We start from the raw sequence: 26,891 nt of genomic DNA on the forward strand, positions 1-26,891 counted from the left end.
ATGAACCTCAGAGGAGGACAGGCTGCTTAGTGAAGGTGGTAGAAGGAGAGTCTGGAAGTGGCAGTGGGAAGCAACAAGTACTCCACCTCCTCTCTCCAATGACTGGTGAGGTGGCCAAAGAATATCATGAGAGAAAATATAGCCAGTATTGGAAAGGGCAGTGATGGAAGTGGTGTCATCAGGAGGGAGCATGTCTCAGTGAGGGCCAGAAAATAGAATGAGTGAGAAATGAAGTTTGTTAATTATGGAGAAGGCATTCCAGAGGACACAATTGAAGGAACTGGTGTACCTGGAGAGGAACATTGGTAGGCGTACGGTTGAGGTGGCTAGACATAGGGGAGCAATAGGCTGAGGAAGGGGAATGGTATTTGTACATTAGCAACCGGGAGTTCAGAGTCACTTGGTTAGGGTGGGTGTAATGTTATGGGATTTGCAAGCAGATGTGCGATGGTCATCTTTCAGGAAGTTGGGAAGTTGAACTAGATGACTTGAAAAGCCCCTCCAATTCAAAAATTCTGTGATTCTATCTCTCGTTGATGATCACTAATCATTAATTAGTGCCCCTGTGTGGCACTAATACCTGCAAGTCTTCTGGTAATCTAAGTCTTCACCTATAGTTCTATATCTGGAAAGACCTTCATTCTGAGAGATGAGAACACATTTGGTTGAGATCATCCTTATAATCACATGACAGTGAAATATTTTAATGGAGGATGCAAGCATTTCCACAGGAAAGTGGTCTGATAGGTGTTCTTTAAACATAGGTAGTTGTCTTGTAGGTAGATTTCATAGTATGGATACCTAGATAATATTCATGAGAAGTCATTGGTAAACAGAGCCCCTTTTCCTATTTGCTACTGCCTGGGTATATTTTGACCTCTTTGTGAAAGTTTCTCTGGCTCTGAAATAACTGGATGGAAAATGATATAAAAATCAGATCAGCATTACTATTTATAAGTGGCAACTAGAGAAGAAAATTCTTAGCACTTGGTTCCCAGAGGTATTTTGAGGTGGCTAAGCCTAGGGGAGTCTGTGCATGGACCTTCTTTCATAGGGGCTGTAGAATGGTTAGTGACTCTTCATTTTCTTTTCTGATTCAGGATCCATGGGCAGAGTTTTAACTTGACCTTTCTCTGCTCTCCCGCTACATTGTCCCAAGGAGTTGATGATTAGTAAATAAACACTTAAATGCACTATCACCTTAACTTCAATAATTTTATATTGTAAATTTAGTAGCCACCAGCAAAGATTCATATAAGTAAACAGAATGAAAATAATAAGATTTAAACCATTCCAAATTATTTCTGATTTTTGAAAATAGTTGAAATACCATTTGTTGAAATGTATGTTAACTTCAAAAAAGTAGTAACAAAAATGTCCTCTTTGCTTCCATGTGCCTTTCCTTCTGGTGATTTTCTGAATTTGGTTGTAATTACTATTATTATTGGGGTTATTACCATTTTTGACATGATTGCAGTTCATATGTATTTTTTATTCTGCTTTCTTGGCTTTTCTTCTCTTGAACATTTCAATTCTACTCTTTATTAAATATATTACTTCTAAGGGCACTGAAGAAAAATCGGTCCCTGCCCTGAAGGAGTTTAAATTCCAATGAGCCACTTCTTCATTCAAGTCTTCCTATGTTTCTTTATATTATTCATATTTGTCATTTCTTATGGCATGATAATATTCCATTACATTAATATACTACCATTTGTCAGTCATTCCCCAATTACTAGACACAACTTATTTTCAGTTATTTTCTATTTCAGACAAAGCTACAGGAGTATTTTTGTATAGCTGACATTTGTTCCCTTTTCAGTATTGTTAAGGTATAGTGGTAGGATCTCTGGGTCAAAGGGTATGGACAACTTTGCAGCTTTCATTGTGTAATGAAACATTGCTTTTCCAAAAAATACTACTAAATATTGACAGCTGTACCAGCAGTGTAACAGTGTATCTGTGTCTCAATAGCCCTGCAAATATGGAATGTCATTGTTTTGAACTATTTTTGCTACTTTACTGGGTGTAAGATGGTGTCTCAGAGTTATTTCAATTCACATTTTTCTGATGATTAGACTTGAAGCAATTTCCAAGTTGTTATTTATAATTTGTTTTTGTTTTTAAACTACTTATCCATTATATTGATCACTTGTAAATTGAAGAATGGATCTTATTCATACAAATTTGTGCCAATTTATTATAGATTTTGAATGTCAGATTTTTGTTAGAAAAATTTATGACATATTTTTCCCCCAATCCACTCATTTCTTTTTTATTTTGATACATTCTTGCTGTTGTGGAAACTAGTTTTATATAATGAAACTCACCTGTTTTGTGTACTATAATTTATATTTGTTTGATAGGTAAGAACTTTTCTCCTTTTGCAATTATAGTAGATAAATAGTTCCATTTTGTTTTAATTTAATATGATGTAATATTTATATTTAAATCATGGATGCATTTAGAGTTTATTGAAGTATGCAATATAAGATGTATATCTATTCCCATTTTCTTTTTGAACATGTTACCATCCAATTTCCTCAATAGCTTAAAAAAATCAAACAGTGATTTTCCTCCCCAATATTTTGTGATCTTGGATTTATCAAATATGAGTTTTGTGTGCCTTTGATTCTAATTTTAGATTCATAGTTGAATGATTATTCCTGTTAAGTTTTGTCTTTGAAGGATGACTTAGGCAAAACAAAGAACTCCTTCGCAGTATGAATACTCACACCTACATAGCATGTTATATACCTCAAAGTACCATATAAATGTATCATTATTGTGTATAATGATATAGGATTATAGATTTATAGCTATATAGATCATCAATCTTTCAAAGTATGAAAATGTGTATTAAAATATCCTCCATTCCTCATTGTGGATACTGGCTTAATGAGGTAATATGTGGAAAGCACTTTGGAGACTTTAAAGTGGTATATAAATGTTAGCTGCTATTCTTCTTGTGGTAGTGGCAGTTACTGTGGTTATTATTATTAGTTATGCCATCGGCAAATCATTTAACTTTCCTAAGATTCAGTCTCATTTGCAAAATGCTATACTATGATTGTAGTGAGAAAATCACTTTAAACATTAAAGTGATAGAAATTATTATCACACCAATTGTCTAAAAAAAAAGTTGAGACCCATTGAGAATTAATTGTCCTGAGGAACAATGCAAAGATAGGTCTCGAGCTTCCTCTGAAAACCAACAGCTCTTCTGACTCCAAGTGCAGTGGTGGCCTATGGGTTGTCACGACTTTCCTTATGAAAGTCGCACTTGCCTGCCATGTAAGTCTCTCCTCATGTGAAATTGACCCAGATGATTTTTCTCCAAAGGTTCAATGAAAAGTTAAAGGTAAAGCCATGCCTTATCCCAAGAAAGAAGGAACTAATCCTGTTTCACTGATCTGACTCCAAACACTGGCTTTCAGCCAGAACCACACCCCAGTCCTCTGTTGTATTATGGCCCTCTGTACTGCTGTAGGGGCCAGGTGCCCATAGAGGCATCGTGACTTTAGGAGACATTAGGAAGAAGCAAAAGAAGAAGGTGGCCCTGCCATTTGGTTCTAAAAATGTTTTAGAGGCACAGGACATATAAAGTATTTATTACCAAAGCAATGCAGGCAGGATAGGGGCTGGCTTTATTGCAAAAACCCTGTTTTCTCTCTTTCTAGCTGTACCATTTAAAAGTTACATTACTCCTTTATGATTTTTTATTTAAAAATACATTTTATTGATATTTTTGGCTCTGCATTGTAGTCATTATCCACCACCTACTCTTGCCCTGCCAGACTGAACCCCCTCATGATTGTGATTAGTTTCCCGTTCAATTCAACAAGCAGTTGTTAAGTGTTTGTGTAGAGGACTGTAGATACTCATTGAAGGGGTGCAAAGTTTACATAAGATGTAGTCCTTGCCCTCATAGAATTTACAGAATTTAGGCAGAGAGAGCATATACAAAGCTCATGACACAAATAATTGCAATGTGAAATAAGACACACGTGCCTAAGGCATTCAACGTCTTCTGTAAGGTCTTGAGGAGGGTGGCTAGAGATCTTTATTGACTTGGGGAGTAGGGGAATCAGTGGGAATGCTTCCAGGAAGTGGCTTGGGTACCAGTAGCTTAAGAGGATGTATAAGAATTCTATAAGCAAAGGGTAGATGTAGGGGAGAGAAGAGGAAGAGAATTTTCAGGAGGGCAACATGAGTAAAAATACAGATGTGGCGAAGGGCACTCACTGTATGACTGCCATCCTGGTTGACTGGAGACCAGAGTATGTGGAAAGGAATAGCAGGAGATAAAGCTGGAAAAGTAATGGGCACCAGACTATGGAGGGCCTCTCTTCAAGATAGTCTTCTTTTTAAAAAAATAATTAAAAATAATTTTTACTAATTGCTTTTTGTTTTTCCACCACATTTCTGAAGGTGTGGACTTATTTATTCCTCTTCTCTACCCCCACTCCAATGAGCCCCTCCTTCAAAGTCTATTTGAAATATTTGGGGGAGTGGAGGTGGAGAACTCATTCTGGGTTTTGAACCCCTGGGAGGCACAGTTCTGGTTCCTGGGCCCATAAAGCAGAATCAAACAGGAGCTCACAGTTAGAGGAGATTTCCAAGGTCATCTAGTCCTACTGATCCTGGAACCAGAACCTTTTCTAAATATACCTGACAAATGATTATCCATGCTCTGCTTGAAATGCCCTCCCCCTGCCCACCACTACCTCCCACGGCCACCCATTCCACTTTTGGAGAGGTAGCTTTTCCTGATGCCAAGTCTAAATTAGCTTCGTTAATACTTCTGCCCATAACCCCTGGTTTTGTCCTCAGGGGTCAAGAAGAGCAAGTCTGATCCCCTTTCCACTGGACAGCCTTTCAAAAGCCTGAAGACAGTGATTGTGTCTTCCTTAAGCCCTTGCCAGGTTAGACACCCCAAGTTCCTTCAACTGATTCTCATAGGGCATGAGCCAGAGGCCTTCACTAAACTGATTACCCTTCTTTGGATGTTCTTCAGCTGGCCGATGTCCTTATTAAATATGGTGTTTCAGACATGATCTGGTCAGCTGGACTATCACCTCTTTAGCCCTGGACATTATGATCCTTTAGACCCAATAGGGAGAGTTTTCCTGGAGTTGGGAGGTAGAGGGTGGTGGGGAAGAATGGGAAGGGAAAAGTAGTAAGTACCTTCTATGCGCCAGGCACTGTGTTAAGTGCTTTACAAATAAAACCTCATTTGATCCCCACAACAACTCTGGGAGATAGGTGCTATTGTTATTCCTATTTAACATTTGAAGAAACTGAGGCAGATAGAAGTTAAGTCCCGGGGTTGTGCAGATAGGGTCTGAAGACACATTTGAATTCAGCTCTTTTTGAGTCTGCGCCACCTCGTTGCCTATGTTATTTCCAAATATGTTCCAGGATCCTGACCACAAAGAAGAATTTGCTTGATTGTCCTTTACCCTTTTGCCCTCTACGAGGCAACTTTTTAAAGAAGAGGTGGTGTTTGCAGGACGTTTTTTTGCCCTTAGATTTTAGGACTTCATAGTATAGTTTGATAGAAAGGTGATTTCAGAATATGACCCTTTATAACATTCTAGAAGATATTTCTTTCTCTATTGGAGCAATTTGACAGATTTTTCTAGGTTTTTTTATGTCAATAAGTAGGGAACATTTATTTGTTCTACAGGCTGGACCTGGCCGTCAGTTAGATTTCATCCAGTTAAAAGGCAACCCTTCTTTGACTACCAATATAGACGAGGTGTATGTTCTGGCTCTCCTGTTCTGTGCTGGAGATTTTGAAGGTGGAGTGATGTTATGGTTAGAATGCTGGACTTTTGAGTCAGGTGACCTGGGTTTGAATCCTGCTTCCAGCAGTTACTATCTATGTGGCCAAGGGCATGTCACAATCAGGGCTTCCATTTCATCTGTAGAATAGGCCTTTTAATTCAGGTGCTACCTACCCGACAGGCTTGTTCTGAGGAAAGCCCTTTAAAAACCTCTCCAAACAGACAGTATTAAGGGTAAAGAGCCCTGGACACTGTGAATGGTGGTTACTATTTTAAAGGGCAGGGGTAAGAAGAGGTGGTAACCCTCTCAAAGCTCAAAGCCCAAATGAACAATAATATGTCAATTACACTTCAGAACCTACTGAATCACTGTCTCTGAACTTCCTCTCCCCCCCTTTTTGAGGGGGGGAAGGCAGGGTAATTGGGGTTAAGTGACTTGCCCAAGGTCACACAGCTAGCAAGTGTGTCAAGTGTCTGAGGCCGGATTTGAACTCAGGTCCTTCAGACTCCAGGGCCGGTGCTACTGCCTTTGCTTTTTCCATCTACCTTCCCTAATTCCTTCTACCTCTTTTGGCTTCTGTCTAAGTCTCCCTCTTGGTCTCTGTCTTACTCATTCTCCCTCTGCCTCTTCATCCCCCTCCCTGTTCTGTCTTCCATTTCCCATAGTTCATGCTCCCCTTCCAATCAATGAACTACATGAATGTTTCTATAGTTATTGAATAATTATGTTCCTTATTCTTTATGAATTTAGGTGAATTTACCTATTGTATTCTCTATTAAAATACTTAATTAAATTAAGTCTTATTACCTTCTCCTTTCTATACTGCCTCTTTTCAGCACCCCTGATTTCTCATGGTAGTTATGGCGTGCTTGGGATGCTGCTATTGGTCCTTGTTAGAGAGTAAAGTGATGTAATAGGGGTTAAGTTCACAGTCATAGTGATAAAGCTTTTATACCTAAGTGTTAGAGACATCCCTCTCAGCATCATTTCTATTTTAAGAGAAGACAACAGGGAGAGAGCAAGCAAAGCCCAGCCCAAAGAAATGAATCAATAATGGTGGAATTTCAGACGCCAGTAGGGGAGATACTTTTGACGGAGGGCCTTCTCAATGCTCCTCCAATCACACCATGTAGATGTTTGCCTCCTCCAACTATGCTCCTGGTCATCCCTATATGGGACTTCACCCTTGGCTAATTTCTTGGATTTTTAAATGAACTCCAGCCTATACAAGGAGATATTGTAATTTCTACTGTCGATTTTGATTATGATCTTCACTTTAATAAGTAAATAACATTAACACAGAGTTTATGATTCTTTTATATGTGGTCACACTAAGGTTGCTCTGTTCCTGATCTACACAGGTAGAAAGAGTCTTCTCAAAGGGAGTTCCACCCAGGTCTGAATAAAGAAACAAACAAAATCAAGATGTGGACAGGTTACTTGGCTTTATTAAGATCATATACTAAATTCAGTGTTCCCTAGCATCTGAACATTATTCTTAGGCTTTCCTTGGACCTATTTCTTAGAAATCCTTGGGGAGTAGAGGAAGAGACGGAAAGTAACGCAGTACGGCATGAGGGACAATGAGGTACAATTAGAGAACACTAAATCTGAACTTAGAGGACCTGGCTCTCACATCTCTTCTCTGTTTCTTATTAACTGCTTGACCTTGAGCAGGTTCCCAACCTCTCTGGGCCTCAGTTTCCTGATCTGTAAAATGAGGGAGTTGGTCTAGATGGCCTCTATGGTTTCTTTCTAGCCCTAAGATTCTATGGATTGCAAAATATTCTTATAACGCTAATTATCTTGAATCTGTTTTTTTGTATACATGTTATATCCCCATAGTAAAAGGAAAGCTCCTTCAAGTCAGGGTTTCTTTCTTTCATTTCTTTCTTTCCTCTCTTCCTCCCTTCCTTCCTCCCTTCCTTCCTCCCTCCCTCCCTTCCTTCTTTCCTTCCTTCCTGTCACTGTCATTCTCTGTCTTTGTATGTCTGTCTGTCTCTATTCCTGGTATTTTGCGCAAGGTGGCTTCTTTATAAATCTATGTTGAATCTTACATCTCCCATTTCCATGTATTAGTACAGGCTGTCTGGAATGCACTCCATCTTTACCTCCATTTCTTAAAATCCTTAGTTTACTTTAAATCACAGCTTTCAATGCCCCCAATTATTTTGTATTTATGTATTTATCTTGTGTATATGTACATATACACACATTGTCTTCTCTCTACACCCCCTCCAGCTTTTTCCCCTCTCTCCCCCAACCCCAAACAGAATGAAAACTCTACCTTGAGGGCAGGGAATATTTCCTATTTTCTTTTATATCCCCAGAGACTAGCATAGTGGTTACAACCTAATAAATACTTGACTGATTGAATAAAATTTAATCAAATCATCATAAGTTATCCTAGTAAGCCTTTTCCTGCCTTGCTAAATACTATCTCTACTGTTGGTAGAAAGCACTGGATTTTAGGACCCAGAGTTTAAGATTTTTTTTTTAACAAAGTTGAAGTTTCCCCCTTGATGATTTATATCTGAAAGGATAGTCTGAGGACTCATATTCAAACTTGTGACATTTGTATATACTCTGTGCCCTTATAATTGAATTACTATATGAAGACAATAATCATAATAGAAACTATCTTCTCAAACTTTACCAAAAGCTTGAAAACTTTAGTCTGAATCCTGGTTTGGCATGAGCTTGTATTATTGTTACCACAAATGTTCACATTGATGCTATTTACATAAGAAGATAATTTCCTGGACATTTTCTCTATAATTCTTCCAGAAATATTGGGTCTATTCTAGTCATATACCTCTTTGTGCTCATTTCTGCTCCTCTCTGCCTCCTGGCATTTATCTGTCTTTTCCTCTCTCAACCCATTTCCCGTCCTGTCCTCTCTCAATCCACACCAGAACAGCCAACCCTTTTCATGTGAATCAGGCATCATGGCATCTTCTATGGAAAGTGAGCCAGCGCCCCCACCTCTGAGGATCTGTCTCCAAGTCCAGTCCAATCACAAAGGCCCTCAGCATCGGTTTGATTGAATCTGTCCTCCCTCTTTGAGGAGACCTCCAGATTTCATCCACAAGTGTTCCTGTTCCTCTTTGGTTTTGTTGTTAGCTTGGGGTTGTGTGGATGTGAGCGTGGGTCTGCGTGTCTGTGTGATTTACTGAGCTGTGGCCTGCCACATGTCTGTACATTTGCCGTGCCCATTTCCTGCTGAAATCATTTCTACAAAGAGTGGCTCCTATTACAGGGAGAGAAGCACAGACGTCATGATTTATTATTATTTATGGTCCCAGGGCCTTGTTTATGCACGATGGCTTAGGTGCACCACGATAGAAATGCCATTATGCAAATGACATTGAATGTCCTTACTGAGCCTAAATAATTTTTGTGTTGGACGATTAAACCTCATCTGTTATTGATATGGGCTGCAGTCGGGCTATTAAAGAGTCCCAACAGTACTTACTCCCAGTAATGGGAAAATTGAGAGGAAGAGGCTAAACAATTGCCTCAAGTGGGTTGTGATTGTCTGGTAGGAGTGGAGCACAACCAGCCCCCTGAATGGGAATCGTGTTTACTGCTTAGGGATAAATAAAGAGGGGAGAACATGCAATAAATTACACTTTTGATTTGAGTCGGGTGCACTGGAGAATTTGCGTCCTTTCGATTCATTCATTTATTTATTTATTTATTCATTCATCCAGGGGGGAAAGACCAGAAGTTACCACGGTTGGTTCCCATCCTGCCTGCAGCTTGGTGAGGTGGGAGGGGAGGGGACAGGGAGAAGGAGGGAGGGGGAGAAAGGAAAGAAGGAGGGAGCCCATCCAATCTTCTCAGTGAACAAGGGAGCTGCCTCGTCACTGCTCCTTTCTTTCTTTCTTTTTTTTTTTTTGACACAGCTGTGCAGTCACATTTTGATCAGTGTTGATAGCTTATGAATTCCAAAATTGACAAAATTTACAGAAAAATGAGGATAATCCATCTTCCTTAGCAGGCTGTCAGGAGCTGGCCGTACTTCATAATCCTCAATTACAGATGCTATTTTCAGACATTTACATGCAGATATTAGAACAAAATGAAAATGAGAAACAAAGAGAGAATGGAAATGCAGCTATTTATATGTATAAAAGAAAAACAGGTAAATTTGAGGCATTTAGATTGGATTTGGGGATCCCTTTAGAAGACCAGAGAGACACTGTGTGTGCGTGTGGATTTCAGAATGAGACCGTGAGACAGACAGCACCCAGCACTAGGTATGTAAATTATCTGAAGGTTTGGGTTAAAAATAGGTCAGTTCTTCTGCAAGATCAAAAGAAATGGGCTGATGCTAGGGTACACTGGATGAGTCTTTTTTTTTAGGGCATACCTGGGAGTTACCCTCATGATACCTGAAAGGATACGGAAAAAAAACCACAAAACCTTAGCCATGAAATTAAAATAGCACATTTTACAGAAGGCAGCCCTCCAAACCAGACCATTCCAACTCAGATAAGGTGCATTCTCTTGAAATCCACTTGCTCAATAAGGCTTATTTAAAGGTGAGACGAAAATTTTGTTGGAAAAAATGTCAGTAGCACATTGAAAGCTGAAGCATGAAGTTCTGTTCACTTGTAGTGGCCAGATATATGGTGAGTTGTGTTAATAAACTTTTAAAATTGGATATAAATGATAAAATTAAAGGGAGAGAAGCCATTTTGAGATATAATTTTGATATATAAATCATCCAATCCCTTCTCAGTTCTAATTCTGAGGCGAGGGGGAGTAAAGGAGGAGGGATTTGTAATGAAAATGTTCTTCCCATAAAATTTAAGACAGAACTGCCTTGATGCTCTTAAAGCTGTATACAGCACTGTATTTTTGAAAAGCTGAGGATATTAATTAGAGCTGCTTTGGATTAAAGGCTCCCAACCATGTCCAACATTACAATTTCTTTACAAAGCTCTTTGTGAACCTGACACAAGAAGGCAGTGGAAACTCTGCATGATGCTTCCATTTCTACCATTATCGTTTAACTTTTATTGGGGGAAAAAGCTCTTTCTTTCCTAAAAAATGAAATTTAAGCTATTTGGGGTGTATTTGGGTTGGCTGGGAATAGAGAGGCTGCTTAACTGGAAGAGACAGAGAAAAGGGGTGATTGGTTGCACAGGCTGATGGCGATAGACCTCAATGATTGAGTGCTAGGAATCCTTTGCTTTGAAAGTGTTTAGGATGAAAGAGAAGAGGTTTTCCTATTGGTGGCTTCAGTCTACGTGTTTTGCTTTGCCTAGGAAGAAATGAGAGAGAGAAGGAGGAGTAAATTTGATTAGTAGCCCAAATTAAATGCATGAGAGAGAGAGAGAGAGAGAGAGAGAGAGAGAGAGAGAGAGAGAAAGAGAGAGAGAACATTAAAACAGTACTAAAAATGAAATTAGATCAGTTTTGGAGCAGTAGAGAGCAAGTAGAAAATGAACTACTTTTTTAAATCTACATTTCTATTTGCATATCAAACAACTTCCTTGTTTAAGTGAGGCCTTCTGATTATTTAAACATATTAACACATATGTCTGGTTCTCCAGGATGAAATGCAAGACTTTAACAATTGCACATGCTTGTGAAATACAAACATCCTTTCATCATCAGAGCAAAATCTCTTATCCAAATAAACATTTGCAAATAGAAGTGTAAATGGAAGCACATTTAATGAATTTACCATCTCTGATCAAGAGATATTCTTTGCTAGATGATGTGATCTCTACTTTGTTTTTGTTGACTGTGGAGAATTTTGGTCTTATCTGTATATTAATATAGATGGTATTGACCATGCTCACTTTAGGTCACCCGTCAGCTTGTCATTTGATCATTCCTATATTAATATTTTACCATCCCTAGCTCTGAAGTGATCCAGGGATATACTTGGGTATTTCCTTTCTAATTAACAAAATTGCAACCTATTTCTCATTAATCAGTGGGGCAATGCCTCCACTTAATTAAATATTGTTTATTAAATTGATGAAACTTTCTTTCCCCAAGAGAGTTATTCATATATGATTTATTAACAAATGAAATCAATAACAAGGCAAAGGCATAGAATATAGTTTACAATATTTTGGCTATCTGGAAGATGTCAACCCAAATGCTGACTATAACAGTAGGTGACTTTTCTTCACTTCTAGAAACAAAATTTCACCAATCAGTTCATTCCAGATACTGATTTCCTTCTCAGAATTTTCTTCATACTTCTCTTGAAGATAAAAGTTAAATTGTCTCTCAGAAAATAAGCTGTTACTTTTTTTTGCTCCTCTTTTCATTTGTCTTAGCAAACAACCCAGAATACACTGCACTTGCCAGCTCCTTAAAGATACCTTATAGAATTTTCTGTATAACATATTAATTAAGACAGTTCTGGCAAGAAAGAAGTTTCTCCTCACCTTCTTTCTCTTTGTCTTTCCTCATAGATCCTCATAATTCAAAGATAAAACACACACACTTTCCCTGACTTCGAAGGGAGGACGCATGATAGCAAGACATTTTTTCAACTTACTTAGAACCGTCCACACATAACGCATTTTGGGGCACTTTTGGTTCTTAAAGATACATTAACAATATCTATAGTTTATGGGGGAGATCCAAGTGAAACAGGTGTTTTTTACTAACAGCTAAAATGCAATCTCTAGTTTCTTTTTGCACTGCGCTCATAATTTCATCCGTCAATCAATAAGTGTTTAGGAAGCGCACACAGCGCACCAAATGATGGTGATACAAAGAAAGTCAAAAACACAGCCCCGGCCTTCAAGGAGCTCACATACTAACGAAGGGAAATGGCGTGTAAATAACTATACACAAACAAGATGTATACAGCTTAGATGGGAAGCTGAAAGAGAATTTAGAATAAAGAAGCATAAGGAATTTAGAAAAGTATCGACTCTATACTTATTTGCTTTTTAACGGTATTAATGCTGCTGCAAGTTTATATTTATTCCTTTAATATTTACTCATACCATCAGGAGTAGAGGGAGAAGTTAGGTATGTTCTCTGCCCACCGGTAAAAATCGGTGTGCAGAGAAGGCTAGGGGTAGGTCAACCATGGAAGAATGCCAGCGGCCTAGGATTTTTCATTTCATACATCATTCATGGCTGACTGCAACAAGGCCTGAGTAGGAAAACCAAACGGAACAGCCTTTCTCTTCCCTTACCTTTTACCTCTACCAGCAGCCCTCCCCATTTCTCTTAAGAGAGAGAATAAATCCAAGAGGAAGGAGAATATTCTGAACTGGTTTTGCCCACTCTGAGAATCAAAATGAAATTAAAACCCTTTGAAGAAAGGCTGGAATATTGTCCTCCATTCCCTACTCCCCCCAATCCCAACCTTCAACCCCACCCCCCAACCTCCACACACTTCCAGCCTGGTCCTTCAATAATACGCTGGAGAATTTCCTATCTCTATGACACTGAAAAAAAGAAGAAGGCGTAGGTCGCTGTTGAGTTACCAATCATCTCTGGTCTTCCATTTTTTTTTGAGTTAGACTATAACATTAAAAGCATCACTGGGTCCAGTAAGAACATATGTTCTACACTCAAGAAAAGCAAAGGAGAAGAAGAAAAAGGAAAAGGAGAACAGAGAGAAGTGGAAGAAAAAAAATCATGCTTTGGTTCTCATATGTTTATTTGAAAATATAAATACCCTTTCACTAGCTTAGAAATTGATTGACTTTCACTTTCTAGACCAGAAGGTAATGCTGGTGCCGGGTATCCTATCAAAGGAGACCGTTCCAGGTAGCTTTCCTTTAAAGCCCTGTGAAGTCATATCCTCTAAAATCTTCCCTGATCTTCAGATCTCCCCTAAAGCCAGTAATGACTGCTGTCAGGGGAACTACTCTGTAGCTCAACTGTTTGTCTTTGGGCTGTCCCTCTCATTGGAACAGAAATGCTTTCAAAGCATTTGTTTTGCATTTCTGTGATGGACTTTATCATGTATTATGTGTTTCAGTTTTCTGTGTGTTTTATCTCTGGCCTCTCCCTCTCTATTAGGATATAAACTCCATGTGGGAAAGGCCCATGTCTTGTCTAAATTTTGTATCTCATACAGTGACTAGTGTGGTGATCTGTACACATAGGCACTTAACTAATTACATGTTGGATTAAACTGAATCAAATAGGTTGGTTTGGGTAAGAAAAAGCTGCAACCTGGGGACCTAAAATAGCCTTTCTTTCTTGAGCTCCTCTGATGGTTACATTCTAATGAGAATCTATGGAGGTGAGGCCTTCAGGAAATTTTAGGAGCTCTTAAGCAAGCATTTGTGGTCCGGCAGAAACTGAACTTTACTTTTTTTGTGACTTTTATCCCAGGAAGAAGTGGAGAAAGGAGTAAAGCATAGCCTTTGTATTCTTCCTTCCTCAGGAGAATTCCAGATTTTGCTTGTGAAAAAACAAGGGTGCCATGTTTATGAATCTTTGATAGCTCTTATGTAGTTACTTAATGAAGGGATGTCTGATGGGTCTCACGGATCCAAACCCCACAAATGACACTGTGTGAATGTAAAGCCCTGATTGTATTATTTAGTATTTCTATTAGTCCTTCCCATCAAGGTTCTCAACATATTCTATAACTCCTTATCATCCTTTCAAGGAGGGGAACTTTGCCCTTTGCACTGAGGAAGGCTCCCAGTGAAAAAGAGGCAGATCCCAGGACTCCTGCTGCCTTGAGGGGACATTCATTTGAAACTTGACTCAGATGTCCTCTGTGTTGTTACAGCAGGTGGGAAGAGTTTACTTGGAATGGTTCTTCATTCCTGGGCTTACATTCTTCCCTTTCTTTCATGGCTTGGACGACCAAGTGATTAGAAAAATTCAAACTTTTTAATGCACTTAAATAACCCATGGCTTAATTGGGCCCTCAGTGTCTCCATTTGTAAAAATTAACGATGTGCTACTAGATGATCCCTAAGTTTCTTTATAGCTCTGAGATTTTATCATCTTATGATTATGTTGGATTCTTGTTCCTTCTGCCTACCATCATAGAACATGGAGTACTGGTAAAATTACAAATAGTATTCTTAGCATTAGAGAATGGAAAACTACTTTAGTTTTCTTTACCAAGGCTAAGAAGCCTTACCTTTTCTATTGCAGTCTTATCCTCCTTTATATGAGACAATGCATACCCCTGAAACAATTAACTTGGTCTGGAGAAAGACTGCCCCTCCCCACCCATCCCCATCAACCAAAGGCACTACTAGTGATGTTTTGACCTGGAAGGAAACTCTGGTTTTCCATACTACACCTTCCCTCCTAGTTTTCAGCATCTGAGGGTGGAGTTATAAGTAGGATAGAAAGTCAACCTTTTAGGGTTTGCAATTCTCCTGTGAAATTGTCCTTGGAAGCCCCATCAGTGTCTTTGAAATCATTGTAGTACAAATCAGAATAAAATTAGTATGAGCTAAATGAAGCCTCTCCACTTTAATCTGTGAATATTTCATAGAATAATAAATTTGACCAGACTGCAGGGTGTTAAGCTTGTGAGTATTCCATAAACTTGAGTGTAGCAATACACCTTGAAAAATGAGTCTTTTGTGTCTTGCCCTTTGGCTCTGAGGTTCTAAAAAGAGGATCCTACAAATGCTTGGGTCTTGGCTGAGGAAAAAGTGGAGGTAAAAAATATGACTGATCTAACCTTATACTAACTAGGCCCATTGGCATTGTGTCCATATCATTCCATATATATTGAGCATGGTATGTGTTACATCTGTAGGTATTGCTGATTTTAGCTTCAGACAGAGAAAGTTCTTTTTCCTAACAAGAAATGAAATGAGAGGCTTCTTTCCAACATTTCTATGGTATTATGAAGACACACCTGAAAGAAGTTAAGCTCAAATGACAGTGGCTACACTAGGCCCAGATTGCTTCTCTTTTATCTTTTGGAATTTTAGACAGTTTTTTTTCCTCTTGTCAGCAGTTGGAAAGCCTGCTTTATTTGGAAGCTCACATTCACTACTTAGTCACTGATATTTTGCTCCTAAAATAGGGGACAGGAGCATTTTGAAATTCCTAGTTGAGGTACTTCGTGATATTGGCACCATTAATGTTATTGCCCAGAGCAGAAGTGAACATGGAAGAATAGAATTCATAAGGTCATGAGGTGGAAGAGACCCTCTGCTAGCTCACCCTGCTCATTTTTCAAAGTATGAAACAGGCCCAGAAAAGGATACTGACTTGCCCAAGGTCACCTGGGGGAGTAAGAAAACAAATGTTTTAGCTATCATCACACCTGATAATCATGGGATTGTCCCAAGTTAAGAATATATCAACATTTAAAAAATTTATTTTTACTAATCATATTACTTGACATGTCTCAAGACCCTAGCTGATGTCTTATTCTCTTCTTGGTCTTAGGAAGCTTGTAATTAACCAAGTACTGGAGGCCCCATCTTTCTTTCTTTTTTTCTCTCTCTCTTTGTCTCTTCCTTCCATTGGTAGATGCCCAATAAATGGGCAGTGGCATCCTCAGGAGCCCCAATGTACAGAGATGGCTGGTGCTTCTCTACCTGTAGATATAGTCTGAGGAGAGTTGCTTGATTCCAGGTGGGCTGGGAGAGGGTGTAGGTTGAGAGAATGGAAGAGACAAGGAACCAGACTGGGGGAAAAATCCCTTACATTACTTAGGTAATCTTTTTTTTTTCTTCTCACTGATCTCCTTTTATATATCTTCCTTCTCACATGTCTGTGTTTTTTTTCTCCTCCATGCTATGGCAGTGGTGCTCCATGCTGATGAGACAATACTTGGTGCAACCCCAGGCATTCATTTTTCAGGTAATTTCTTAGGGTCCAGCTCACACTTTTTTTGGGTATCAAGCTGATTGCCTTTCCTGTTGAAGCAGGGGTACTTGGATGAGGTTTCTTCCCTGAGGTTTTACCTGTCAAGTCTGAATCCAGTGTCCTAGAAAGGAAAACGTCCAAGTGTTCGTTGACTGTCCCATCCCCTGCCCTGTTCCCCTTTTCCCAGAAATAAGCTTTGCACATAGGCTAGAAACCATAAGCAGGGCTCATGGCCGTGCCTCACTATAGAAGAAATCTTCTTATTAGGCAGGCATTCTAAGGAGTGGATGTTGAAAAGATCCTGTTTATTTTGCTGGAGAGGGATTAGTGTTCAGTATTTGTGTATTGCTGACATCACTTATTTTAACGATAATAAAGGGATGCACGATGTGCCTCACTGATGCAAACCCCCCATATGATAATAAAATCACTCCAAAATCTCTGGGAAATAAGAAACTCAGCAAATAATAATTTTGTTTGAATTGGAATAGTGCAAAGAGAATTGTGTACTCTGTGTGTGTGTGTCCATGGACCCTTGTCCCGTGCCATGCTTATTTAGTGCCTATTGTACCTAGATTTTCATAGGAGTAAAGAAAAACATGAGAATTACTGCTTTCATCAAATACATAACTAAATAAGACCATCTTTCACAGTCCACTTTCTGCTTTTGAGACCCATATCTTTCCTTCTTGTATCTGTTCATCTGTCTGTAAAAACTGAAATCTCTATTTGGAGCCCTGTTATGAGGAATGTGTCAGATAAGGAACAATGAAAGGAATTAGGCATGTGTTAGCCAGGAGAAGAGAATGAGAGTTGTTTTTAGGTCTATAAAGTGCTGACTTGTGGAAGAGGGATTAGTTTTATTCTCTTTTGTCCCAGACGGTATAACCAGGAACAGTGGGCGGAAGGTGGAAGGGAAAAATTGATTTGGATGCGTAACGGAGTATTTTAGGAGGTTCCTCTTGATTGGAGGTCTTCAAGAAAAGGTTGGATATAATGTTGAAGGGATTTTTGATTGGGTTTGGATTGGGCTAAATGACTTATTTTCTCCCTTCTGGCTCCCAAAGTCTGTGATAATATGCGAATCCACTGAAGAATCTTTGGCACACTGTGCACAAAGTCTAGAAAAGTCTTTTGGAGGCTATCTGAGACTGAGCATCAGAACTATTGTGGCTGAGGTTTTAGTCTGGTAACAGTGTTGAAGGGCTTTTGCAGGAGGGAATATTGGAGGATAACTTCTATTTTTTTTTTAAATAAGACTTCATAGGCAGCACACTCTGTGAACCAGTAGTATTCAACTGCAGGAAACTCGTACCACAGGTGGCCTTTGTGTTCAAATGAGTTTTTAGAAACTAGAGAGATGTCAGTACTATCCATGTACAGTGAAAAAAAGTAGTTGTGACATTGCCACATCCTAGGGCAGTCTTCCCTGCCCCCTCTCCAAGTTGTTTCCATTTCCCTGCTCTCACACAGATCTGGAGAGGGGTGGCATCATCACTTGGTCTATGAGATCGTGGTGTGCTCCTTCATCTATACTTACATACATGTATGCATACAGGTACATATACATGCATGTACATGCACACAAACATACATACACACACCACATATATACCAAATGTCCAGCAGAAGAAGAAGCAGAGTAGAGTCTTGTAAACCAAGGATGATGCCACCCCTTTCCAGGATATATATATATATATATATATATATATATATATGTATATGTATGTGTGTGTATAGATAGATATAGATATATACGTACACACACATCTCTATAACACCTCTCCAGATGCGTATAGATAGATACATACATACACGTACATACGTACACATGCACACACACATATACATACATATATCTGGAGAGGGGTATATGTGTATATAGATGTATGTGTGTATGTGTATAGATAGATACACAATATGCATACACACATACATACATACGTACATACACCCCTCTCTAGATGTGTGTGTGTGTGTTTGTGTGTATGTGTATATCTATATCTGTATCTATATCTATGCCTATCTTTTCCCCATCATTTCCTCTAGGCTTCTCTTCCATTTTCAGAGCTGACCTGATGCCCTGTTGGGGTCTCTATTGGTCATTTCTTTTGTTGCCTACAAGCTGTCAGATTAGTTCTTGCCATGTTTGTGATTAGAATAATAATATTATTTTGTTGGTATGGTGCTTTGAAAAGTGCTTGACTTGGCCTCTTGTGATCAGCAGCTGGCACAGTGTCTGGAACATAGTAGGTGCTTAATAAATTCTAGTTGACTGACCTTACAGTGACCATGAGAGGTGGGTGGTAGAAGTATTATCGTCCTAATTCTATTGATGAAGTTCAGAGGAATTAAGGGAATAGAGAACTATTCAGGGCAATGGGTAGAACGCTGGACCTAGAGTCAGGAAAACCTGAGTTCAAATCCAGCCTCAGGCACATAACTAGTTATGTGACTATGGGCAAGTCACTTAACCCCTCTTTCTCTGTCTCAGTTTCCTCATCTGTAAAACGGGAATAATAGAGATGATAATATCACCCATATCCTAGGGATATTATGAAGATATAAAGTGAGATAATATGTTCAAAGCACTTTGCCAACCTTAAAGTGCTTTGTAAATGCTAGCTCTTTTTAAGTAATTTTCCCTCAAGGACATATAGTCACATAGCTAACAAATTAAAGAGCAAGAACCTAAACCGGCGTCAACTGATTATAATACAGTAGCAACAGGAAAGCAGGGCTGCTAAAATTCTCTCAATTAAGGTTCAAATATAGATCCTTCCATTTCATATGTTAGTAGCCGTGCCAGGAACAACCTGAAAAGCGATACCAAAACGATTGATTATTTTCTGCAGCTCAGGGCATATCTACTGGCAAATTTGGCAGAATAACAATTTTTAAAAAGAGATAGAAAGAGTATTGTTAGAATATACTTTGACATCTCCTCATAAGTGTCCCATGTGCCCATAATCAAGTGTGACCTATATCCTGATTTCATCATATAGATCAAAATTTTACTGAAAGGTATAATACCATCTGGTGATTCTTGTACTGTCATTTTGAATGACTGCAAATTTACCAGCTACCCTTTATTGTTGGCATAAGTGAAATCAAACATTCATAAAAATTGCCAGTCCCAAATTTCCCTTCAGTGACTGGAAACTTTAAAACAATACCATTTAGAGACAATTTTGTCTATTTAACAAATACTCTTCCTACCTCTCTTTTTCTGGTTTGTTTTCTCTCATCATAAAAACTTGTTTAACTAGCGATAGGATTTCAAGTGTGGGGGTGATGGTGGATAGAGAACACATTCATACTTGTGATTTAGGCTTCTCTTGAAGTAGGAAAATTCCTGATTGGTATCCCTGTTATCTTCCCTGAGAACTATTCTGACAGCTATTTCAATCCTCTGGGACTTCAAGAAGAAGACTCTAATTTCAAGATCTTGGTTTCATAAAAATAGCTTTAAGAAGGGAGACAGACCTCGTAGAATAAATTCCTGTTGGGGCCATGGAAGTGTTTCTAAATGAAACCCACTTTCTTAAAAATTTCAGCAAAGCATCACTTGGTTGTTTTTTCAAACTTAAAGTGACCATTTGCCAAATCCAATCTCAGTTCACTAGATAAAGAATTTAGTCCTCTTAATGGATTAAGAGCACAGGCAGCAGCAACCTCTCATTCATTCACTAGTTCAAGGAGACATTGGTTGCTGCTGCCTGTTTTGTGACTAACACAACTCTCCCCTCGGTGGGAGACATGGATCTCTTCCAAACAACCAGCTCCTGCTTGTCTTCCATGCTGTGTTTGCATATAGTAGTGAAAAGGAATTTAGTTTCATGGACCATGAAAAATACCAGAGGCAAATTTGAACCGAATCATGATCAACTCATTTGGACCCACTTATTTTCTGCTAAGTTTTATAACTCAACGCTGACTGAGACAAATTTGTTGTCTATTTCCATGAAGCTGGGCAGAGAAACCCATCTGTTTGTTCTATCCCATACACAGTGATCTAGGACTGAAACTGAATGGAAGTGTGTTACTAAATGTGTTCTGGTTTTCTTATATAGTGGGATTTGGCATTGTGGAGGAATTTTCCTGGTTTGGTTAATGGCAGAGAGGCCAGCAGCACATAACTATAGCCCTTCAGCTATTGTATTGCTGAGGTGTTTTTTGCTTAATTTTTCAGACCACAGAATACTCAGCCATGGCATCGCTACCTGGTGGATTAGATGACATGAAGGCCAATTTAACAAGCCCCACGTCAGCGGATATAGGGGCCAATGTCCCAGGGCCACAGTCATACCCCATTGTGACAGGTAAGAAATGCTAAAGACTGATGTATGTTGCAACCAAATGGATTTGTTGATTGAGTGGGGAAAAAACACAGCAGCATTTTGGTGCTTATAGCTGTTGGTAGCTATTTATATTATAATAAGGTCATAAAACATTGGAATGTGCATGTGGATGGGAGGCTATTCTCTCTAAAGAAGTCTTGGTCTTGATGTGAGTTCATTACTTATTGTTCAAACAAGGCCAGAGGAGATACAAATCTAAAACTTAGATTAAAAAACTTGCACAAAACCAGTAACTGAGCCTTATTATGTGGTTGTATTGCTGTTTATCAGAAGATTGTTCAAATGGCCTTACGTCTGGAATACATGAGGTTGGGGTTTGTGATGGGTTTGAATCTACAGATTCTGCTGTTTGATATCAATAAAAATCAATTTAAGTTCTGGGTCTTTAGCCATATCATGGTAGAGAGTGGCCCATTAATAAGTACTCTTTTATATAAAGTGTTTTTTAAACTCATTATCATTTGTTCAACTGCTTATTAAGGGCCTATTAAGAATAGGACTGGGCATCAATGAACTGACCAGAATGCTTGAGCCCAGGTGTTGAACGCTAATTTTTCTCTATCTTTATGCATTTAAGCTTTTTAGATAGTCTTTAGCCTAGGGATTCCTTTATTGCAACATTTCCTTAACTTGGGCTCTTTTAAAGAAATATTTTGATACTTTGAATTTTAGCTTCTTTAAAAGAATTTTTAAAGGTATATTTCAATATAGTTGGTTTCATCTGTAATTCTACATATTTTATTTTATGCATCTAAAACATTATTCCAAAAAGGGGGTCCATAGGCTTTATAGACTTAAAAAGAGATACATACCATAAAAAGTTTAAGAGCCTCCATTTTATTGGGACTACATGCTAACGATAAGATTGATGGGGTGTGTGTGTATGTGTGTGTGTGTGTGTGTGAGAGAGAGAGAGAGAGAGATGTACTTGGGCTAAAAAAAATTAGCAGAATTATTTGTAATAGCACAAAAATGGGGGAATGATACAGAGGATCAACAAGAGGATGGTTGGACAAATTGTATTATATGAATGCAATGAAATATTATTGTGTATAAGAAATACACAATACCTGGAATATAGGTGTATGTTGAAAGGCATAAGAAATGATGCAGGGTAGAAAGAAAAAGAATCCATAAGCAGCAAATTTTGGAGGGGACTCTGGAAGGCTTATGTGAAATAGGTTGGGCTTTGTGGGCTACTCTTCTGAGTGAATGACTTGCACAATTGGAAATAACACTCTAAGAATTCCACAAACATTTATTAAACACCTACTATCTGCTAGTACAGCGATAGTAGTGATACAGAAACAAGGTCAGTGGAGCTCATGACAGAAGGGATACCCAGAAAGAAGAGCTACAGATAATTATCAGTGACCACTTTCTACTATGCTGAATATTCTTTTCCTCCTCGATGTTGATTTGTTTTTATATTTCACTTTGTCCCACATAGTCCCTTAGACTTCTTCAATTCAGGTCACCAATGCTGTGCTCTATAGTTTGCCTCCCTCTGCTTTGACTGACCTCTCCACCTTAGGAGATGAAGTGTGTTGTAGTAGAAAGAATATTTGACCTGGAGTTGGAAAGATCTGGGGTTAAATCTGGCTTCAGGCACTTACTAGCTGTGTGATCCTGAGCAAATAACTTCTCCGAGCCTCAGTTTATTCGTCTATAAAAATGAGCACGATAATCCAGTCATTTAGTCCAATCCCTACTTGAAGCATGAATCCCCTCCACAACATCTGTGATGTATTCACTCAGAATGGTGAAGCGACTTGCCTGAGGTCACGTAAGTAATAAGTGGCAGAAACCGGGTTTAAACTCAGGTCCTATACCTCCAAATCCTGTGCTCTCACCTTTTGTGAGGTACTCCTTATTACTCTACCTCATAATCTTACGAGGATCACATGGGATAAGAGATACAAAATGCTTTGCAAACCTTAAAATGCTATACTAATATGAGTTACTTATTATCTGGAAAATGAAGGACATTAGACTAGAAATTGGACTTATTAGCTGTGCGACCCTGGGGGAAGTAAAAGCCCTTTTTGGACATCATTTTTCTTTTCTTTAATATGCAGCTAATATTGTGGATAACTGGATCGAATAATGCTTATATCTATTGCACAAAATTATTGTGAGAACATTGCTTTGTCCAACTTAAAGGGCCATGTAAATGTAATTGTTATCGGTATTATTATCATTGTTCTTCACCTAGTTCTCATCATTTTTGACCAAGTTTAGATGAAAAGGGTCCTGGTGCAAGTTGCTATCTTGCTATTATTCTTTTATTTTTAGTGTTCAATGGACTATTGCCCAGCCGGATAAAATAATTGCTTTTTTGTCACTGGATAAATTACAAAGCTTGTCATTATCATTTATTTCTTTATCAACTTTCTGTTTATGTAGTCCAGACAGAAATGTCCCCCTTTGGCTTGAAAGCCATACTTAGTTCTGTTCAGATGTGACGATAAAGGAATTAATATTAGGCAGTGCCAGAGTGACTTAAATTGTCTCCCTTGGAGATGTCACTTTTTAGATCAAATTTTCTTGACATTACTGTGCTGGTGGCATGTTTTAAATAGAGAACATGTGTTCATGTGAACAACGCACACTTTAATCTAGTATTTTTGCTCTGCTTGGATTTCTTTACATATTTGCTGACCATGACTGAACCATGAGTGTGGAACTGAGTCAGAAGCTTTGTGATAAGAAAGGAAATGTAAATGACTCTTTGGAGGATGGGGAAGATTGTTCAGCAACCACCAAGTAAATAATAAGTCACTTTTGATAGCCTTGGGACTTGGAATTATAAGCTCAAAGCTTATTAGGCAAGAGGTCAACAATTATTTATTAAGTGCCTACTGTGTATCGGTTACTGGGCATATAAGGCAAAACCAGTTCCTACCTTTAAGGAGCTCACAATTTATTATTATTACTTATTATTATTGTTTCATTCTCATCTTTTTTCATGAAGTTCAGATAGAAATGATCCTGGAACGAGTCACTATTCTACCATAATTTTTTAATATTCAGTGCTCTACAGACTATTGCATAAGTGACTAAATAATTGCTATTTGTAAGTTTGAATGCATGAAAGAGAGTCCTTTGTAGATTTAATGAAAGCGTCTCCAGTGCAACTTCAGTGGTAGACAGGATAATAGGCATGATATGCACCTCCCTGATCCCACATGAATTTGACTTCTACTAGATGTCTGTTTTGAAAATTTTTCATTCCATGTAATGTGCGATTATGGTTATCTGGTCTGGTGACATCTATTAACAAAAGGTGGTTTTTATGAATCAATGTTGTGTTTGGCTGGTTGTGGGCAACAATCTGATTGGTGACAATGTTATGGGGATTTGTCTTCTGTCAGTCCGTGATAGACAACAAGCTTCTTACGTATAATGCTACCTCCTAGGTTGTGTCTTGTTAGGTATTTGCTAGACATTAATATTTTAAAGCCTGAAGCAATGTGTTACATGGTTTCTGCCATTTCCTTCAGTGAGTAACACTAATCAAAATGTCATTTGTGGCAATGACCTGGACCTGAATGCCATCACATGACATCACCTGACAGTTGCCGCATGATTCCACCGTTTGTTTGATGCTTCTTTGTTGACGTATTGTTGGCTAAGTTTGTGCAGATGTTACAAATACAGGGCTTGTGGATTCTATTCTTGGATCATACTAATTTCATAGACTCCATCTTGATATAAACCACTTTCAGTTCTATTTGGCTTATCCAATGGCCTGTACTGGTAATCATTTTTGACTATTGTTCCATGAAGTGATGTCTGCTTGTCCCAGAACTATTTATGAAGATTTTTAACCTGTTTATTAGGTGCTCTGAGAATGTCCATCAATCCTCTTCTATCTTTTTTGGTGAGGAAATGTTAATTTTTCAGTAGCTCCCTGAAGGAGATAGGCCCTATGTTTTATTAACATCACATGAGTTTTTGTTAGGATACTTTCCAAAGGTGTAATGGTCCATTTTTAAGCACACATTAAGACTGGTATTGTGTACATGTTAATCACTTTAAATGTTTTTCTTCTTCCCATTCAGCTTTAAATTCAGGATGCTAGTAAGTGTCTTAATGTATTTGGTTACGGGCCTCTCCTTCATATCTTTATGCTTGACGTGTTTTGTCTGGAGAAGACTAAGGCATTTGTAAAAATTGCCTTGGTCCATTAGTTCAGCATAACCTCTGGATTCAAGTTTGAAGCCTTCAGACTTTGTCTTTGTTTGGTTCACACTAAGAATTTCATGAGATGAATGAGATAAGCTGTTTAATATGTTTTCCAATGGAGCCATATAGCTTGATGTCAACTACGTACATCAAATGATTTATAAGATGTTTTGGTTTGACGCCTTCTTTCACTTGGAAGCTATACTCAGATCTATAGGAGAGATGATAATGAAATCAAGACTAGGGAGAACCATTCTGGCCTTTAACTTCCTGAAAAATGCCACGTTTTCCATCAATTTTTCTTGGCATTATTATGTTGGCAGCATGTTTTAGATAGAAAACAGTTTTCCATGTGGACATCAAGTATGCTAACATTCTCACTACACACGAACAAGCCATGAGTATGGGACTGAGACAAAGGCTTTGTGATAATCAACATAGGCAATGTAGATGCTATGGTGCTTTTGGACACTTGTTCAACAATTATTGAGTCAATAATAAATTGACCTTTATACTTGTGATACTTTTTGGTCTATTCTTTTTATCCCTCATCCAATATGTAGTTTTCTGTGAATGCTTTGTATAAAGTATATCAACAAATACTTGGCCTAAGTCAACTGAAACCATTTTCCCCAAAGTCACCAGTGGTCTTTTCTCTGTCCTCATCATTCTTGACCTTTCTGAAGACTTTAGCCTTTTGTGATAGTGTTCTGTCTTTGTTCTCTTCCTACCTGTGTGATCTTTCTTCAGTCTCCACATACCATGGATTCAACTATTACCTCTATGTCGATGATTCTCAGATTTATTTGTTCAGTCCTAACCAGTCTCCTGACCTCTAGTCTTGTATTTCCAATTTCCCATTGAACATCTGCAACTGGCTAACTCATAGACATCTTAAACTTGACATGTCAAAAACTGAACTCGTTATCTTACTCTCCCAAACTTCCCCTCTTCCTAACTTCCCTATTACTGTTGAAGGTACTGCCATCTTCTCAGTTACTTAAGTTTGAAACCAAGGAGTCATTCTTGACTCAACACTGTCTCTCCCCCTCCACAGCCAATGTGTTGCCAAATACGGTTGCTTCTGCCCTCATTACATCCTCTTCTTTCCTCTGACACTGTCAATACCCTGGTATAAGCCTCATCCTCATACCTGGACTATTGCAGTAGAGGGCTGGTTGGTACCCCTGCCTCAGATCTCTCCCCAGTCCAGTTTATCCTTCACTCATTTGTCCAACTAATCTTCTTAAAGTGCAAGTGTGATCATGTCACCTTCCTATTAGATAAATCCCAGTGTCTCTCTTTTGTCTCCAGGACTAAATATAAAATCTTCTGTTTGGCTTTTAAAACTGTTTATAACCTGGCCCCTTCCTATGTTTCTAGACTTCTTACTTTGTCCTCCTCTTCACTGATTTCAGTGACACTGGATCACAGAGTACATTGCTGTTCCTCTCATATGTGACACTGTAGCTCTCAATCCCATGCATTTTTATTGGCTCTCCTCCATGCCTGGGAGTCTTTCTTTCCTCAATTCTGCCTTCTGGTTTTCCTGGCTTCTTTCAAATTTCAGATAAGATCCACCTTCTGTGAGAAGCCTCTTACCTTTCTACTTAATCTTAATGCCTTCCTTCTGATATTATCTCCAATTTATCATGTATAAATCTTGTTTGTACATGGTTATTTGCATGTTGTCTTCTCTATCAAAGTGTGAGCTCCTTGAGAGAAGGGACTGTATTTTGCCTTTCTTTGTATCCC

At 38.6% G+C, this 26,891-nt stretch overlaps 1 protein-coding gene across 1 annotated transcript in view; it reads left to right on the forward strand.

The window, feature by feature from the left end:
- PAX5 (paired box 5) overlaps positions 1-26,891 on the forward strand; it is a 326,813-nt gene that overhangs the window by 126,554 nt on the left and 173,368 nt on the right. Inside the window, exon 7 of the mRNA XM_036765702.1 lies at positions 20,780-20,909. Coding sequence (XP_036621597.1) covers positions 20,780-20,909 — 130 coding nt within the window. The remainder of the gene's footprint in view (positions 1-20,779; positions 20,910-26,891) is intronic.

This window comes from Trichosurus vulpecula, chromosome 1 (genome assembly GCF_011100635.1).
Source record: "Trichosurus vulpecula isolate mTriVul1 chromosome 1, mTriVul1.pri, whole genome shotgun sequence".
NCBI lineage: Eukaryota > Metazoa > Chordata > Mammalia > Diprotodontia > Phalangeridae > Trichosurus > Trichosurus vulpecula.